This window comes from Lynx canadensis, chromosome B3, assembly GCF_007474595.2.
Source record: "Lynx canadensis isolate LIC74 chromosome B3, mLynCan4.pri.v2, whole genome shotgun sequence".
Classification (NCBI taxonomy): domain Eukaryota; kingdom Metazoa; phylum Chordata; class Mammalia; order Carnivora; family Felidae; genus Lynx; species Lynx canadensis.
Window position 1 is genome coordinate 18,760,490 of NC_044308.2, and position 16,565 is coordinate 18,777,054.

At 49.1% G+C, this 16,565-nt stretch overlaps 1 protein-coding gene across 1 annotated transcript in view; it reads left to right on the forward strand.

Annotated features, from left to right (window-relative positions):
- The window catches only part of ALDH1A3 (aldehyde dehydrogenase 1 family member A3), a 38,791-nt gene that overhangs the window by 12,692 nt on the left and 9,534 nt on the right, over window positions 1–16,565 (forward strand). Inside the window, exons 5-11 of the mRNA XM_030317505.2 lie at window positions 114–175; window positions 2,408–2,536; window positions 4,086–4,199; window positions 6,395–6,497; window positions 9,154–9,338; window positions 14,949–15,113; window positions 16,323–16,480. Of these exons, the coding sequence (XP_030173365.1) occupies window positions 114–175; window positions 2,408–2,536; window positions 4,086–4,199; window positions 6,395–6,497; window positions 9,154–9,338; window positions 14,949–15,113; window positions 16,323–16,480 (916 nt within the window). The remainder of the gene's footprint in view (window positions 1–113; window positions 176–2,407; window positions 2,537–4,085; window positions 4,200–6,394; window positions 6,498–9,153; window positions 9,339–14,948; window positions 15,114–16,322; window positions 16,481–16,565) is intronic.

The following is a 16,565-nucleotide window of genomic DNA, read 5'->3' on the forward strand; positions in this document are numbered from 1 at the left end:
CAAGACTTGGAGCTGATCCCATTGTGGGCTTCTGGGTTTCTTGTTGTTTTGCTACGTAAAATCCTTAACCTAGATTAATCCCAGTGTGTTCTCCTCCATGTAACCTCTTCCAGATGACAACGTTGTATGTTTCACCAGGCATGAACCTATAGGTGTGTGTGGAGCCATCACTCCGGTAAGTATGATGACTTTTCTGGATAGATCCATGTAGATCCCGCCCCACTCCCCTGTAGCCTTTGGAACCTGTTTCTGATGTGTTTTGATTTGATCACATCAGCATTAACTGAGCATTTGCTCTGTGGCATGGAGTTCAGTGCTTTAGAGTTATCAGGATAGATTAGATCCCGCTCCTGTTCTCAAGGGGCCGACCCCAGGAGCACAAGAGAAGGCACCATGGATTCCAAGCAGAGGGCTCAGGAATAGCAGGCTTAGCCTAGAGCAGTGGTTTCATAAGCCAGCCTTGAAGGATGAGAAAGAGTGGTTCAATAGGAAAGTGGGTTTTCTAAGCAGCAGGAATAGCCTGAGTGAAGGTGTAGGGTTGTCTGGGCTACTTGGAGAGCAAGGACAGCTGGTGAGGCCACACTTAGATGGGGACAAAGTGAGGAAGAGGAGGTGTACACATCAGGTGGTGTAGACCCAGTGGGCTGTGGCTGCCAAGGGCCTGGGACTGTATTCACCGTGCAGTGGGGAGCCTGGCAGGAGCCAGGGAATGTGGTAATGCTGCCCGTCTGTTGGAGGAAGCCCCGGGCCACTGCAACACCAGGGCGGGAGGCTGGGCAGACAAGTGACAGTGTACGGAGAGGATTGGAAATGTGCTCCCAGGGACGAAGGAGATATGTGCATTCAGCAAACGGTTGAGAGTCCACTGTGTGCCAGGCATGGCACCAGGGTACCAGGTACTGAAGGCCTGAAGGAAAAGGGTCCAGCCCTTGTCCCTGAGAAACTTGCAGGTCACTTAAAAGGCTGAGGGGGGTATCCCCGCCAAGAAAATAAGACAGGAAATATTTGAGGACCTAGCAGAAGCATGGATTTGAAAGCTCCTAAGGATGTAGAGTTGGTGGAGTTCAGTGGCTGATCAGAGGTTGGGGGTGAGTCCTGGCTGGAATTGGGTGGATCGTGTTGCTGGTTGATTTGAGGAAGACGGGGGGAGAAGTAGGTTTGGGTGGAGTGAAGTGAAAGACGAAGGTAAGTCTGGGCAGGTGAGGCAGAGGGGCCAGTGGGTCCCATCAGGCATTTGCATATTTGGGTCTAGAGCTCAAGAGAGAGGTGAGGGTTGGAGCTACCCACAGGCGATGGTCAGGACAAAGGTGTTCCCACCCATAAGTTGGGAGGGGGGTCATCCAATGAGGGGTTGTAGAGTGACAGGAGAGGACCTGGGGCCAAATCCCAAAGACTATCAGGGGGTCCCACTGAGAAGTCTGAGCAGCAAGGGTCAAGGGCATCCCAGGAATGGAATACATTCCCAGACATTGATCATTCCTGTGATCAATGGGGTCACCTCCTTCCTTGAAATTAAACAAGACAGAAACACAGCTGTTAGATTTGCTCACCAACAGTGTTGTCGGGAGATTTGGGTGCAGCGGAAGCCCCACTGCTGGGGCTTACAGGAGGGGACCTGGGCACGTGGGCACAGCTCTGCCAAGAAGCTTCGAGGAGAGGGAAGGGAGCTGCTGGAAGCAGTACAGGCCAAGGGAAGGTGTGGCTTTGCTTGTCAGATGGGAAAGAGGATGGTATTTGCATGCTAAGAAGTGGGGATCCAGGAAAGAGGGGACCCCAACCATTAGGGGGTAAACCCAAAACAATACCATCATTTAGCCAAGCGTATCGACCCTTGGGAACTGAGATCTTATGTTTATTGTCTATGGTAGGAATTCCAGACAGAGCTGGGGAAGAAATATATACATATAGCAGAAATATAAACATACAGCAGAGTCCTCTTTGCAAAGACTACCTATTAACATCTCCCAGAATGCAGTTTAGGAAGCACTGGGCAGGAATGAGTTTCTTTTTCATTTTAATGTTTTTTCATTTATCTTTGAGAGAGAGAGAGAGAGAGAGAGAGAGAGAGAGAGAGAGAGAGAATGAACTGGGGAGGAGCAGAGAGAGAAGGAGAAAGGGAATCCCAAGCAGGTTCTGCACTGTCATCACAGAGCCCAATGTGGGGCTCATCTCAAGAACTGTGAGATCTTGACCTGAGCCGAACTCAAGAGTCAGGCGCTTTACCGACTGAGCCACCCAGGTGCCCCAGGAATGAAGTTCTGATCATTGCTGTCCTGTGTTACCTCTTATGCCCCAAATCTAGACCCTGCGAAGCAAATACCCTTCGGGGAGGCATTGTGGGGCCTCCAGGACAGGGGAGCAGGGTGGATCTAGGCCCTCCCACGAGTTCCTCTGTGTTCTGTTGTAGTGGAACTTCCCTCTGCTGATGCTGGTGTGGAAGTTGGCCCCGGCTCTCTGCTGTGGGAACACCGTAGTTGTGAAGCCGGCGGAGCAGACCCCCCTCACGGCCCTTTATCTGGGCTCTCTGATCAAGGAGGTAAGGCATCCAGAAGAGAAAGACAATAGTGTGCGTTGTTGATAACATTCCCACTCCCAGGCACCAGGCCACCGGCACCAGATAATGCTGCCCCGTCGAGCTGGGCTGCGGGTGACAGTGCCAGCCTGCTCACAGCTGAGTGGGAGGGAAGGGCTTCTGTGTCTCACTTGGCAACTGTACATTCTTTCTCCTGCTTGCGGTCACTGAGCTAGAAGAAACTCCATTCCTCCCACTGATCCTAATGAGAATACTTAACTCTTATTATGGGTTCAAACCTATGGTTGAGGAGCAAATGTTGTGTCTAGAGAATTTGTAGGAGGGGCACTTGAGAGGGAGCCAAATATTTGGGGGTTCTTTGGTCCTTGCATTTGTGGCGTATGAAATGGTCTGGTTTTCTCCCGGAGGGACGGTCTTGCGGGCTCCCACGGAAGCGGCTGCCCCGAGCCGGGCCCACTCACCAGTGCTCTTGCTCTCCGACGACTGTCCTCTCCCCTGCGACAGCCACCGTTCCAGGAAATAAGCCGCCCAAACACACCTGGCAACATGCTTCAGTCCTTCTGTGCCCAGCTTGTATGCTGCAAAGAGGTTAAAAAAGAAACAGGAAGGGAAGAGGGATGGGAGAAAAGATCCATTCATGTCACTTCTCAGCTGGGCGAATACGACCAGGAAGCGTGACCTTTACCGCTTAGAAGTAAGGCTGCAGCAGCGGCCAGAAACTGACCAGTTTCCCACTTTCCTTTGACTGGTGATGTTGGACATGATTACATAATATTCATGAGACTGACAGAACTGGTAAAACACAGCCCCTAGGACAACTAAGACTCAAGCACCATGTCCTAAATTCTTCCCTTTTAAAATAATGTGTTTTAAGAACATTAAATATTAAATTAATTAAACATTTGTTAAATAGCATCCTCCCCCCCACCCCCCACCGACCTCATTCACTTGCGGTATTCTTGGTTAATAAAGAGGCCTCAGATGTGCAAAGCAGGAGGCATGAATGTGGAAGAGATGGCAGTCCCCACCTTGAGGACCTGCCAGTTCGGGGTGTGGCCTGAGAGCTTTGAGGGAGTGATTACACTGTTGCCATTTGGAACACTGATGAGGCAGGTTTAAAAAATGAAAAGCTGAAGGTCATAGAGGATATTTTTCAGGTGCCTCTGAGCCTCGGGGCTTGTGAGCAAGGTATCTCTCTTCTCCCAACACACACATAGACAGATACACACAGACACACTCATGCACACGCACGTGCACATGCACAGAATGGTGCTCGGCTGTGGAGGCTCACCGCCGTTTTGGTCAGAGGCCCTTTTGGGTTATTAAGTGCTGCCTGGAAGGAAGGGTGTGCACCTCACCCTGGCCCAGCCCACACACTGGCCGCGTGGGGCTGGGCCCTGGGGTGGACGTATGACCCAGGCCCTGGCTTCCCAGTGACGGTGCCGCTGGGCTCGTGGACATCCTACAGCGGTTGGCCTGTTGGCCCAAGCATGGTCTGTGGTAGACGCTGGTCCGTTGTCCTCCTCTGAATGCCACCTCAATTTCCATCCAGGTCGGATTCCCTCCAGGAGTGGTCAACATCGTGCCAGGATTTGGGCCCACGGTGGGAGCAGCCATGTCTTCTCACCCTCAGATCAGCAAGCTAGCCTTCACGGGGTCTACAGAGGTAACCTTCCTCACTGGCTATGGGCAAAAGTAGCAGTCACTGCATGATCTGAGACCTGGGAACTTTTCCTTTGAGGAGCTGAACTATGGTTTATTATCCTTCTAAATATGACCGTGTTATTTAATACAGAACAATCAGTAAAAGTAATAACATAATAATAAGTAAATAAATAAAGTCACTGGTCCAGTTTCCAAACTAAATAAATGTCTAATAGAACTCAGAAGCCTTAGAAGAAAAGATTGGTAGATAAGATAAAATAAAAATGTAAAACATCCAGAGGACAAACAACATCACAATTGAAGGGAAAGGATAAATAGCAAGCTGGGAGAAAACCAGTCATAATTCATGCAGCTCTCCGAGGCTTAAAATCCATAATATCCCTAAAAATCAAGGCGGGGGGGCAGAAAGCACACTGAATGATAAGACAATGGGTAATTCAGAAAAGAGAAACACCGAATGTCCAATAAGCTTGACCTAAGTTCCTGGTTTTGTCTGACATGCAAAATCCAGTGAAATTCAGATTCTTTTTTTGTCCATCAGATTGGTAAAAATTGGAATCCAGTGTCATTGACGTTACCAGGAAATGGGCACTCACCCACCCCAGTACCAGGATGCAGGGCAATGTTGCAGCACTGACCACAAATTTGAAAGCGTCAAACTTGTGCTCCAGAAATGCCATTTCAAAGCAACTACTTACAGAAATATTTCCCGTATACTGTCAGGTATACGGTATCCATTCTGTACGCCGTGTTGCAGACCCTACAATAAGGAAAACTGTCCCGCTTCTGTGATTGAAGCACAAAAACGTGGGAAAGTATCTTCGGGACGATCGCACTGGTAAAAGCATGGGTGTGGAGAAATAGAAATCGTTCATAAGGGTACCCAAGAAATTCTCAATTGTGGCCACCTCTGGGCAGGTCCTGGGCCACAGGGTGAGGGGAGATGAGAACTTCCCCCCTTTTTAACTGACACACATATGCGTGTGGAATTATTTTTTAATATTTCGTTCTTGAGAAAGAACACTGAACACAGAATAAACAGAATAAACGCTGTCCGTGCAGTGAGTGTCTCCTTCTTCCCCCTAAGATTCGTCCAGCTTGGAGCCTGAGAGGGCAGTACCATAACCACCCTCCTCTGCCGGCTGGGGTGAACCTGCTAGAGAAGCCTAGTCAGAACCGAATTGGGGCCCTGCATGGCGTCATAACAGCCGGGGGGCGCTCAGCACGTTTTCCTACCCTAAGTGCCCCTGTTCCGTCCACCTGTGAGAGCACCCCTCAACCCCACAAGGACTCGCCAGCCCGTGGCAGACTGGTCTTGCTGTGGTTGCTCTCGGGGGACAATCACTGTCACTCTGGAACTTTTCCAAGCATCATTCCAGTCCAGCAACTGTGAGCTGGACAATTTTTAAAACACACTCACACTCAAGTTTTGGGGAAACGGCCTCAGCCCTAGAAGAGCCCAGCCCTGCCTCTTGCTAGCTTAGCTGCCTGGTTCCAAGCCTCTGTGTGCACATTGGTCTCTGAGAGTCTTCCCAGCTCTGAGTGTGCGGCACCAGCTGTGTGACGGGCCCAGCTTGGCTTCTAGCAGGACGTGGATTGATAAGAGAGACCCGTCAGGGACATGAAGGAGGTTGGTAGGTGGTCCCTCTGTTACTGCACAGCGCGCCCATTCTCTCCCTCCCCCCTGGGGAAGCCTCAGTCTTGAGTCTGTTTTCAGAGAATTGGCCTTTTCTCATCCTGAAGGTCGGCTTCCCTATTACCCCAACATTTGGAGGTTCCCTGAGATTATACCACAGAGCCACATGGAACCACCTCCCCTACTGGTGGGGGCTGGTCCCCTCAGGCCCCTTGCCAGACTAGCAGGACCAGCCTGCTGCCAGGACGGACAGGCACCAGGACAAGCGGGTAGCTGGCTGTGCCCCTAGCCAGCTATGTGGCTGTGGGTGAACCGCTGGGCCTTCCAAAGGCTCCCACTCCACCCCTGTAAGTGGAACAGTTTGGACCAAGGATTCCAGTGATGTCAAGATCTGATGAATGAGATGCAGGGAGTGGGAAGACACTATCATGGCCCGGGGCACCTGGGCAGAGAGGCAGGGGAGCCCTGGGCATGCTGTGCTCACTGCCTCCTAGGCTGGAACGTTCAGGCCATGCCTGACCCCATCTGAGGTTTCATCTGGTCTGTTTTTTATCCTGAAGGTTGGAAAGTTGGTTAAAGAAGCCGCCTCCCGGAGCAATCTGAAGAGGGTGACACTGGAGCTTGGGGGCAAAAACCCCTGTATCGTGTGTGCTGATGCCGACCGTGAGTCTCTCCCCTTGTGGGCATTGCTGGGGCTTTATGGGATCCATAAACCTCTCCCTGTTTCCTTGCCCAAATTCAGGACCAATTGAGACAGACACACACACACACACACACACACACACACACACACACACGCACCGGCTGTTTTTCCACCTTGGGTTGTCCTGCCATAAGTAGGCAGATGGAGATCAAAACACCAGCTTTATTGCTGATAGAAAGCTGCATTGGAGGAAAATATGTCCCATGTGGTGGCGGAGAGGCTGCCTGTTCCTGCCTTTGAAGATTAAGTTTACGTCGCCTGTCCCTGCAGAGCTGGGGCCATGGGGAGCAAGTCCAGATTCTTCTCCAGAGTCCTGTGTGCAGGGAGGAGGCCAAGACAAGGAGGAGCAGGGCAGATGCTCCCCACTCACAGGCATTAATCACTCTACCCTCGCAGTCAGTATTTCCTACAGTGCTTCGAGGCTCTCCGAACACTTGAGATGTTTCTTCCTTCTTTGTCTCAGGCCTGACAGATGAGAGGACAGTGGCAGCTGACCCTTAGAATTACCTCCCTGGTCTGAGTGCTCTCTCTCTCTCCCTCCACCTCGAGAAAGCAACCCTGCCCAGCTGCTTGAGGGCAGTTTGTGTCTTGCTAGAGCTTCATGGATGCACAATATGAAAATAGATGCTATTCTTGGCTGCTGTGTCCAGAAGGAGGAAGAAAGGGCCACATCGGGCATTCATTCACCTGCTGATAGGGTCAGCCGCCAAAAGGTGTCACTTCCCAAGTACCCTGAAGCGCCCTAAAGAGTAGCCTCTCCCACCTGCCCACTGGTGCCAGAAATTCCTCTCACGGAAAACAAAGCCTTCCATTCCATGCTCAGATAAGGTTGGAACTACAAATATCCCTGAGAAAAATGACCCTGGCCCAATTTCTTGCTAAGGTGTAAATGACTGATATGACTTCCTCTCCTTGAAGCTGGCTTTCAATGGGAGAGTGGCCTGAGGGAGGAAACAAGCTTCAAGGAAGGAGAGGGAAGCTGGGCATGAAGACAGGGCTCGTTTTTCACCTGGATTGGTAGCCCTTGCGGGAGCATCATTAGTGTTGCTGATGGTTTCTGGAGCCACATGAAACAGTTCTGGGTATTGCCACATTTGGGCTCCCCAACTCCAATCCTGAAGAGCCAGGACCCCTGTTTTGCATTCTTGTGCCACCATATCTGGGTGCCCCGTCTGCACCTCAGCTCATCTTCTTACCCCCTCGGTGAAACAAACAAACAAACAACAACAACAAAAAAAAAAACTGCAGCTAAAACACAAAACCCTTCCATGTTTGAGGCTTGGTTTTACAAGGGTCATAAACACCCTATGTAGCCATTTCCTGCTTCTCATCCAGGCAGCACCAGTCCACAAAAGTAAATTCAGACGTCGCTGGCATCCAGACATAGTGTCAATGGTGACATGCCCCCATTCCCCACCACTTGCAGCCATTACCCCTGGCTCCTGTCAGGATGCGGGAGGGGCAGTTGGCACAGAGGGTCAGGGAAAGCCAGAACCTTACGGTGCTGTCTGCTGATCCAGAGACTTCTACAGACTGTCCTGCTGGAGAGCAATGGCTCGGTTCTCAAAGTGGAGGCCAGCAGTCCTCAGAGCTGCCTCAGAGCAGTGCTGGGTGTCTGTGGATCACCTGCTCATGGCAAAGCTGCATGTCTTAAGCAGCAGTGTGTGCATTGGAGGGGTGGGGGATGTGGAAAAACCAGCTAACAGTGGAGCGCGCACAAGAGGCCATCCTGTGAGCCCTAAAGGGAAACCCACTGAGCACTTCTTTTTCATGAAGCACATCCCCAAAGGTTTTACTTACTAAGCACCCTTCTAGTTTTAACTCGGTGCCTGCTCTCCAGTTCAGATTCAGCCCCCATGAGGCAGGATCCCTGCTTTCTTTTTTAACCCATATAAGTTCTACATGGAGTTCATGCTGCTTAGTAAGGCTTCATAAGCAAAAGAAGCTTGCTTAATAGGACTTGATAAGTGAAGGAAGCACAAGGTGGAAAATATGGGCTGTCACCAATTGGGGGCGCCTCGGTGGCTCAGTCTGTTAAGCAGCAACTTTGGCTCAGGTCAGGATCTCAGGATTCCTGGGTTCCAGCCCCACCACCGCTCTGTGCTGACAGCTCAGAGCCTGGAGCCTGCTTCGGATTCTGTGTTTCTCTCTCTGTCCTCCCCTCCCCTGCTCGTGCTCTCTCTCTTGCTCTCAAAAATGAATAAACATTAAAAAAAAAATTTTTTTTTTAAGCTCTCACCAATTGGCCTACATCCAGACTTACCAAAGGTTAATCTATAGAACGGGGGTCCTCCCGAGAGGGGGAGGGGAGGGATCCACGAGCAGGTGAACGGAGGGGGGGGGTGGAGGGGAGGATTACTACAACTCTCCGAGTTCATTAGCATAGTAAAGAAGTCCAGCAGTCCCAGAACTCACTTAACCCCCCACTCCCAGTGCACCAGAAAATCCCTTTTCCCATCCTCTCTGTTGGGAAATGCCGAGAATAAAATTAATTTCTGAAACGCAGCCATTCCGGGGCCTGTTTTCTTGCGCCGGCAATTAGAGCTGCAGCTGTCACCAGTCCGGCCCTAACGACTTAATCGCTTCCTCTTGCCCCCGCCGCTCCCCTCCCTCCAGTGGACTTGGCGGTGGAGTGCGCCCATCAGGGAGTGTTCTTCAACCAAGGTCAGTGCTGCACGGCCGCCTCGAGGGTGTTCGTGGAGGAGCAGGTGTACGCCGAATTCGTCAGGCGGAGCGTGGAATACGCCAAGAAACGTCCCGTCGGAGACCCCTTCGACGTCAGAACGGAACAGGGGCCCCAGGTAACCTACCGATGTGTGGGAACCCTGCGTTGCGCGTCTGGAGGCTGGACCAGGCAGCCCCTTTGACCACAGCCCCTTACAGCTCTGGTGCTTTTTGATTCCACGGTCCCTCCCGAAGCAGAAGGGAGGCTGCTTGCCTCCTGAGGCTTTTGTTGAGGCGCCATCGAGGGACAGGGCAGTCCCATCAGGTCTCTGTGGGCTTCTAAAGTGGGAGCGGACACACACCCCTGTGTGTTGCTCTTTGCAGCAAATAATGCCAAGCTCAGGGCCTTGGCAGGAGGGAGGCGCTCCCAGATCAGAAGGCCTTATGCTTGCACCCTCCAGCCAAGAGGACCCTCCAATTTTTGAGCCACCAGGATCCCCAGAGGAGAGACCCAGGCAGAGGCTGTCTGACTTGGCTGGTTTCCCTACAAAAGAGGGGTTGTAACCCTGGGCGAAAGGCAGCAAAGTGCAAGCAGAGGCAAAGTACCCAGAGCAGTCTCAGCCTCCGGGCCCTGGAGCTCACATGTGCTATAGGACAAGGTGACCGTCAGAAACCAAAGAGCCCCAGTGGAGAGGGCTCTGGGAACCGGGATGCCTCTCTGGGCGGGCGGAACATGTCACTGAAGGCCTGGTTTTCGAAACTAACGGCAGGATGAAAATGATCATAACCACGAGGTTTAATAACCTCTTTAAAAGGGCACATCCTGTATCACTTTCTTGCTAATTATGCAGTGCTCGCAGATGGATAAATATTTAAAAGAGGGCAGCCTGACCATCCCATGCATTACTGAAATAGAGCTCGACAGCAACCCACTTTTCTCGTAGCCAAAGTCCTGCCCCAGCCACAAAGTTTCAAATCACGTGTCAAGACTCACCTACTTATGTCTATATCCTGGGAACTTGCTGCTTACCCACTGCAGTGGCACCATGTGTTTACATGGGAAGCCATAGATCTGAGTGCAAGTTTGGCTCTATGACTTTGAGAAAGTCCCAAGCTCCTTCCAAACCTCAGTGTCCTCATCTGGAAAATGGGAGTAATGGATGAATATTATGAATATTTCAAGGCACCTAATAAGTCTTTATTTTTTAAGGAGGGGAGCTGAGCATTAAATGACAGCCTCCCTGATCTAGGTAGCAATGAATGTCTGTGCCAGACTTCAGGTCACGTCAGTCAGGTCTTGCTTGACCATCCCGTGGGGACGATCTGGCTGGGGAAGGGGGAGGACCACGTGGAAAAGGTGCATTTCTGGCCACAGTGCCCATCCTTGCCTTTTCCCAGCCCACATGCTCTGTGGCTCCAATGCCATGTGACCCTGGTGGAGAGAAGCATCTCAGCTTGTGGCCAAAACTCCCCACCCTGCCAGACCTCAGCTCCAAACCCAGCGGCCAGTGACACAAAGTTGTCCAGTGGCCTTGGTTGGATTTCAGGTCTGAATGCAAACATGGCCACAAGTCATTACCAAACCCACCGTCATTGTAAAGCTAATCCAGACTCCGTGGGAAATATGTGAGCTGATCCCATAGTAAGGAAACCCTTTCACCCCATCATTATTCATAAGTCTCTTTCCAAGGCTCCAGGCTTGACTTTTGAAGCCAGATACGGAAACCTCTTCCAAGAGAGCAGATCCAAGCAGAATGGGTGTTGATTTCGTCGGTGCTTTTGATGCTGCTGCTAAAAGTCCTTTTGAAAGCTCACTTAAGCCGCCTAACCTCAGCATATTATTTTAGGACACTGTTGGATTTTTTTCTCCCAAAGTGCTTTTTCATCTATGGTAATAAGATTTTTACTCAGAGAGGATTTACAGCTGTCCAAATAGTCAGTCCTGTCTGTCTCATGCCTGTAAAACAGCTAGCTGACCTAGATCGGTGTCCACTGCAGGCAGTTGCTTTGCCGAATGCTCCAAAATCTCTTAGGTTTATTTGGCAACGAGGCACATAAACACTGCACAGGCCACCTGGTGGGGGCAGGATCCGGTGCCCTCTCCAGTGGAGCCCAGTGCAACTTTCCACCTGTCCTTCGGGGTCCGTCTGACTCCGTCTCTGGTGTTGTGCCCCACCGGGCCATTCACTTCTGGCAGGTCTTCTTCCAGCACTGGAAGTCACCAGCTGCCATTTCTTGGAGGACTATTAGATTTAGACAATGTGTTCACATGGACTCATCAGGAAAAGTTGAGTCTGGATATGCAGGCTTCCCACGGGGATCCCGGCACTGCCTATAGGACAGACAGATGAGAAGTCTGGTCTTACAGGCAGAGAATGGTCACAGCCACTCAGGACCCATAGTTTGATAAAGCCCTACAAGCCCTCTTGGCCTCTGGGGAGGAGCAAAGAGCAGTCCTGGAACTTTTAACCCAAGACCAGGTTCATCCAGAGACAAATTGAGAGAACCTTGAGATATTCCTGGATCCATTACAGTTGTTTAAATTCGTTCTCTAGGCGAGAATGCAGACATAGGAGTTAAAACCTAGGGCACATCTAAATGTCAATAGAGAAAAGTCTTTCTTCCATCCTTCTTCCTCTTGCATGGACCTGGTTCTTAACCTTCCCTCCGTGGGTACCCCACAGTCTTAGTTTCTCACATAGCCCTCCAGAATTTCTTTATGTATATATAAGGAAACAGGAATATGTGTTCTGATTTCCCCTGTTTTCACCCACAAGATAACTATGACATCTATACTGCTTGCACCTTGGTTTTTGTGTTCTAATAAGAAATTTGAAGACCTTTCCATACCAGGCCATGAGAACCTGCCTCATTCTTTTTCACAGGTACATAGAATCCTGCTTTATGAATTCACCAGGATTCAAATCACATGTTCTTTTTTTTTTTAATATTGTATTTATTTTTGAGATGGAGACAGAACATGAATGTGGGAATGGCAGAGAGAGACACACACACGCACACAGAATCTGAAGCAGGCTCCAGGCTCTGAGCTGTCAGCACAGAGCCTGATGTAGGGCTCGACTCGAACTCATGAACCGAGAGAACATGACCTGAGCCGAAGTCAGATGCTTCACAGACTGAGCCACCCAGGCGCCCTTACCATGTTCTTTTTCTAATTAAAGTTTATTTATTTTTGAGAGAGAGGGGGACAGAGCATGTGCATGCATGCGTGTGCTAGTGGGGGAGGGGCAGAGAGTGAGGGAGAAAGAATCTGAAGCAGAATCCTGATCTGCGCTGTCAGTGCAAATCCTGACGCAGGGCTCGATCCCACAAACTGTGAGATCATGACCTGAGCCCAAACAAGAGTCAGATGCTTAACCAACTGAGCCATCAGGGCACCCCTCAAACGACATGTTCTGATGAACACGTCAGTATGTGCAGTTACACATGATGTTGTATGTCATTTTGTAAACATACAAGGACATCAGTGGGACGGATTCCCCAAGTGGGATTACCGAGTGGGAGCACATTTGTAATTTCTGCAAGCATTGCCAAATTACCTTCGAAGAGGATGAACCAACTTATGTTATACCAACCTTGTGTGAGCTTGTCTGTTTCTCCAGCCTTACTAATAGGATATGGATTTTGCCCATCCGAGAGTTAAGAACCGTATCTCACTTAGTTTTAATACGCATGTATCTCTCATAAGGAGTAAGGCAGAACATCTTATCATGTTTAAAAGCTATTTGCAGTCCCTTTTCCATAAACTCTGCAGGTGCTTTGCATATTTTTTCCTTATATTTCTGGTCATTTTTCTTATCATTTCCAAGGACTCATTATTTTTTATTTTTAAATATTTATTTATTTTTAGATAGAGAGCAGGGGAGGGACAGAGAGAGAGAGGGAGACAGAGAACCACAAGCAGACTCTGCACTGTCAGCTCAGAGCCATAAGCGAGACTAGATCTCACAAGCCCTGAGATCATGACCTGAGCCGAAATCAAGAGTCGGATGCTTAACAGACTGAGCCCCCCAGATACCCCTCTAAGAACTCTTTAATTTTTTTTTTAATGTTTATTTATTTTTGAGACAGAGAGAGACAGAGAGCATGAATGGGGGAGGGGCAGAGAGAGAGGGAGACACAGAATCGGAAGCAGGCTCCAGGCTCTGAGCTGTCGGCGCAGAGCCCGATGCGGGGCTCGGACTCACAGACCGTGACATCATGACCTGAGCCGAAGCTGGAAGTTCAACCGACTGAGCCACCCAGGCACCAGGAACTCTTTAAATGCTAGAGAAATTAGCTCCAGTTCTATGAAATGACTTGTCAGGTTTTTTTTCCAGTTTGTTTTTTGCCCTTTGATTTTGCTTATGATGTTTTTGCATTTTTTTATATAATATACTCAAATTTATCATCTTTTCTTTTTGGCTTTTGGGTTTCACATCATAGACCATCAACACCCAATATTTACAGAAGCATTCTCCCACATGAGAGAATTTGAGAACTTCCCTGCGTTCATTTTTCATGGTTTAATTTTTGATCTGTTTGGAATTTATCCTGGTACAAGGATCCAAAACTTGGAATTTTAACACTGGATCCGCACTTCAGGAGATGACTGGTCTAGGGACGTGCATGATTTGTGCCCACTGGTTCTGAAAAAGCCAGCCTGCTCCTCAGGAACAGTCATCCAAATACACCATTGGGTTTGCTTATTTCTCTTTTTTAATTTAAAATTGTTTTAAGAAAACCAGTTTTTCTGTCCAAAAATCTCAGTTACCGCAAACCAATCACAGTCAAAACTCTGTCTCTCTCAGCCAAAGAGGAAGGGACTTAGCAGCTGGGTCATGGCCATGAACAGGGCATCCATGGATTAGGGAAGAAGGCCTACTGGGGATGAGGATAGCACTTCTTCCCTTGAGCACAGTCTCACAAAAAGGGTGCCCTTTGACAGCTATTTGGGTGCCATGTCCAAGAGCAGAGTGTTAGGCTAGTGATGCAGGGTGCACGCTAGCCCAGGAGATTCCTAGGCAAGGTGGCAGAAGGTGGAGCCTTTCTGATGACCTGGCTCCTTACAAACAAGCAGCCCATCCATCTCACCTTCAGGCTTACTCTGCTGTATTTCTGGGGGTTTGGGTACAGTGGTTAGCTCTCCTTCCTACTTCTCCACATTATGGATGGAAAATTCCAGTAACTGTTACACTGATCCATGGTGCCCTGTGCGAAGGGCGCAGGGGTGCCAGATAACATACATGGCACTCAACTAGATTTGACATTCAAATAAGCAATAAATGACGTTTACCAAACATTGGTTTGGTATATACTTATGCTGAAAATGTCATTTATTGCTTTTCAAAAATTCAAATTTAATTGGGCATCCTGTAGTTTTATTTGCTAAATCTGGCAGCCTTCCCAGGATGCGAAGAGTTGGGAGAGCAAAGAACGTGACCACTTCAGATCTTGTTTCATTCATGGATTTGCTTAACAGCATGGAAGAGGTCAGTCATATGAATAAACCCTACACCTAGAGAGGATGAGAAGGGCCTATCTCCCCCTCTCTCCCCTGCTCCGAAGAGCCTAGATGTGTGCATCAGAGGAGTATTTGTATACAAGGCATATCTGCTCCATGACTTATGACTTGGCAAGAACATTTAGGGGTAGGACAGCTGATCATGTGAAAGGCCATTGGACTCATAAGATGGCAGCCACTGCCCAGAAGGAATCCAGGCTGTACTTCTCATTGTGTTTTGCAGATTGACCAAAAGCAGTTTGACAAAATCCTCGATCTGATCGAGAGTGGGAAGAAGGAGGGAGCCAAACTGGAATGTGGGGGTTCGGCTATGGAAGACAGGGGGCTCTTCATTAAACCCACGGTCTTCTCAGAAGTTACTGACACCATGAGGATTGCCAAAGAGGAGGTACTGGGCACTGCAGGAAAAGCTTCATTCCATGGGGACTCTTATGGGACTCGAAGGGGGAGAGGGCTGGGCCTTTCAAACAGAAGTCTTCTCTAGGGCTTGGGCATCCCAGAAGTCTTTGTGAAGGGAATGTTTTCTTTTCTCCTGTGGCCTTCTTCCTCTCCTTTGGGGTCCTGAGAGAAGCCATCTTGCCTACCTGCCTTTGGGAACCCCAAGCACTGTATAGCAGGTGCAGAGTTTGTTCTAAACCCCCCATTTTCACACATCTCTGGGGATCAACCGTCCCTCTTCTGTCTTCTGACACATCCTTGGGTTAGCACATGCTGGAAGGCTCTTGCTGCCTATAGGTTCACAGTCCAAAGCTGCCTTCATTACCCCTAGACTGAACTGAAATGACAAGTGTGTTGATGCAAAGAACACCTCACGGCTGGAATTCTCTATGAAGTTTTCCACCATGAGCATCTTTGCAAATGGTGGACCTCCATATGACTTCCTTATGACCTCCATAAAAGTGTGATTCTAACTTTGTCTTTCAATCTTACCATTAATCTAGATGGAAACTGGTTCCCACCTAGGGTCCTGGGTGGTTCGATCCTGGGATGTGGTCTTTTGGGACGTGTGAGAAAGTGAATTACTGCCTTCCTGTGGGGGTATTTTACAGATTTTCTCCTAGAGATTTTTATGGGATTTTTATTTTTATTTTGCATAACAAGGAACACTGTCTCATCCCCTCCCCTGGGAGTTATTAGGGAAACATTTTGTGGCATCTTCATTGATGGAAAATGTACCACCAAGAGGTCGGGGCACACAGTTCTATATGTGTTCCGTGCCTTGCAAACACCCTTGGCAATAACTTTCTCCAAGAAAAACTTGGAAAGTTTTGTCTTCTGTGTATGTCAGTATGCAGGGTCTATGCCAAAGCTCAAGGGCTGGGGCTTCTCAGAAGCCCTGATGACAATAAGAGATCATAAGCCTGAAATATACTTTCAGTTGATATTTTAATTTTTCATTGTAATCCTTCCCTTCAGATGTCAACCATCACGTAAATAAAAAGATCTCTGGACATTCTTTTTCCTCTGGTCATCATTTCTCCTGCATGTAAGCACTCTGGGTACATGGAGAAGGCATAAAACGAAGGCAGTGTTTGCTCAGAGTGTGTGTGCTTCATTTGAACATGACTCTCATGGCCATTCTTGCAATTAATCCTAGATTTTTGGACCAGTGCAGCCAATACTGAAGTTCAAAAATATCGAAGAAGTGATAAAAAGGGCAAATAGCCTTGAATATGGACTCACAGCAGCCGTGTTCACAAAAAACCTCGACAAGGCCCTGAAGCTGGCTTCTGCGTTGGAGTCTGGAACAGTCTGGTGAGTAGAGGGTGTGCGTGTTTCGGCTCTCCTGAGTTGCTGACTTGCTAACTTCATTACTCTTCTGTCGACAGAGAGATGCTAG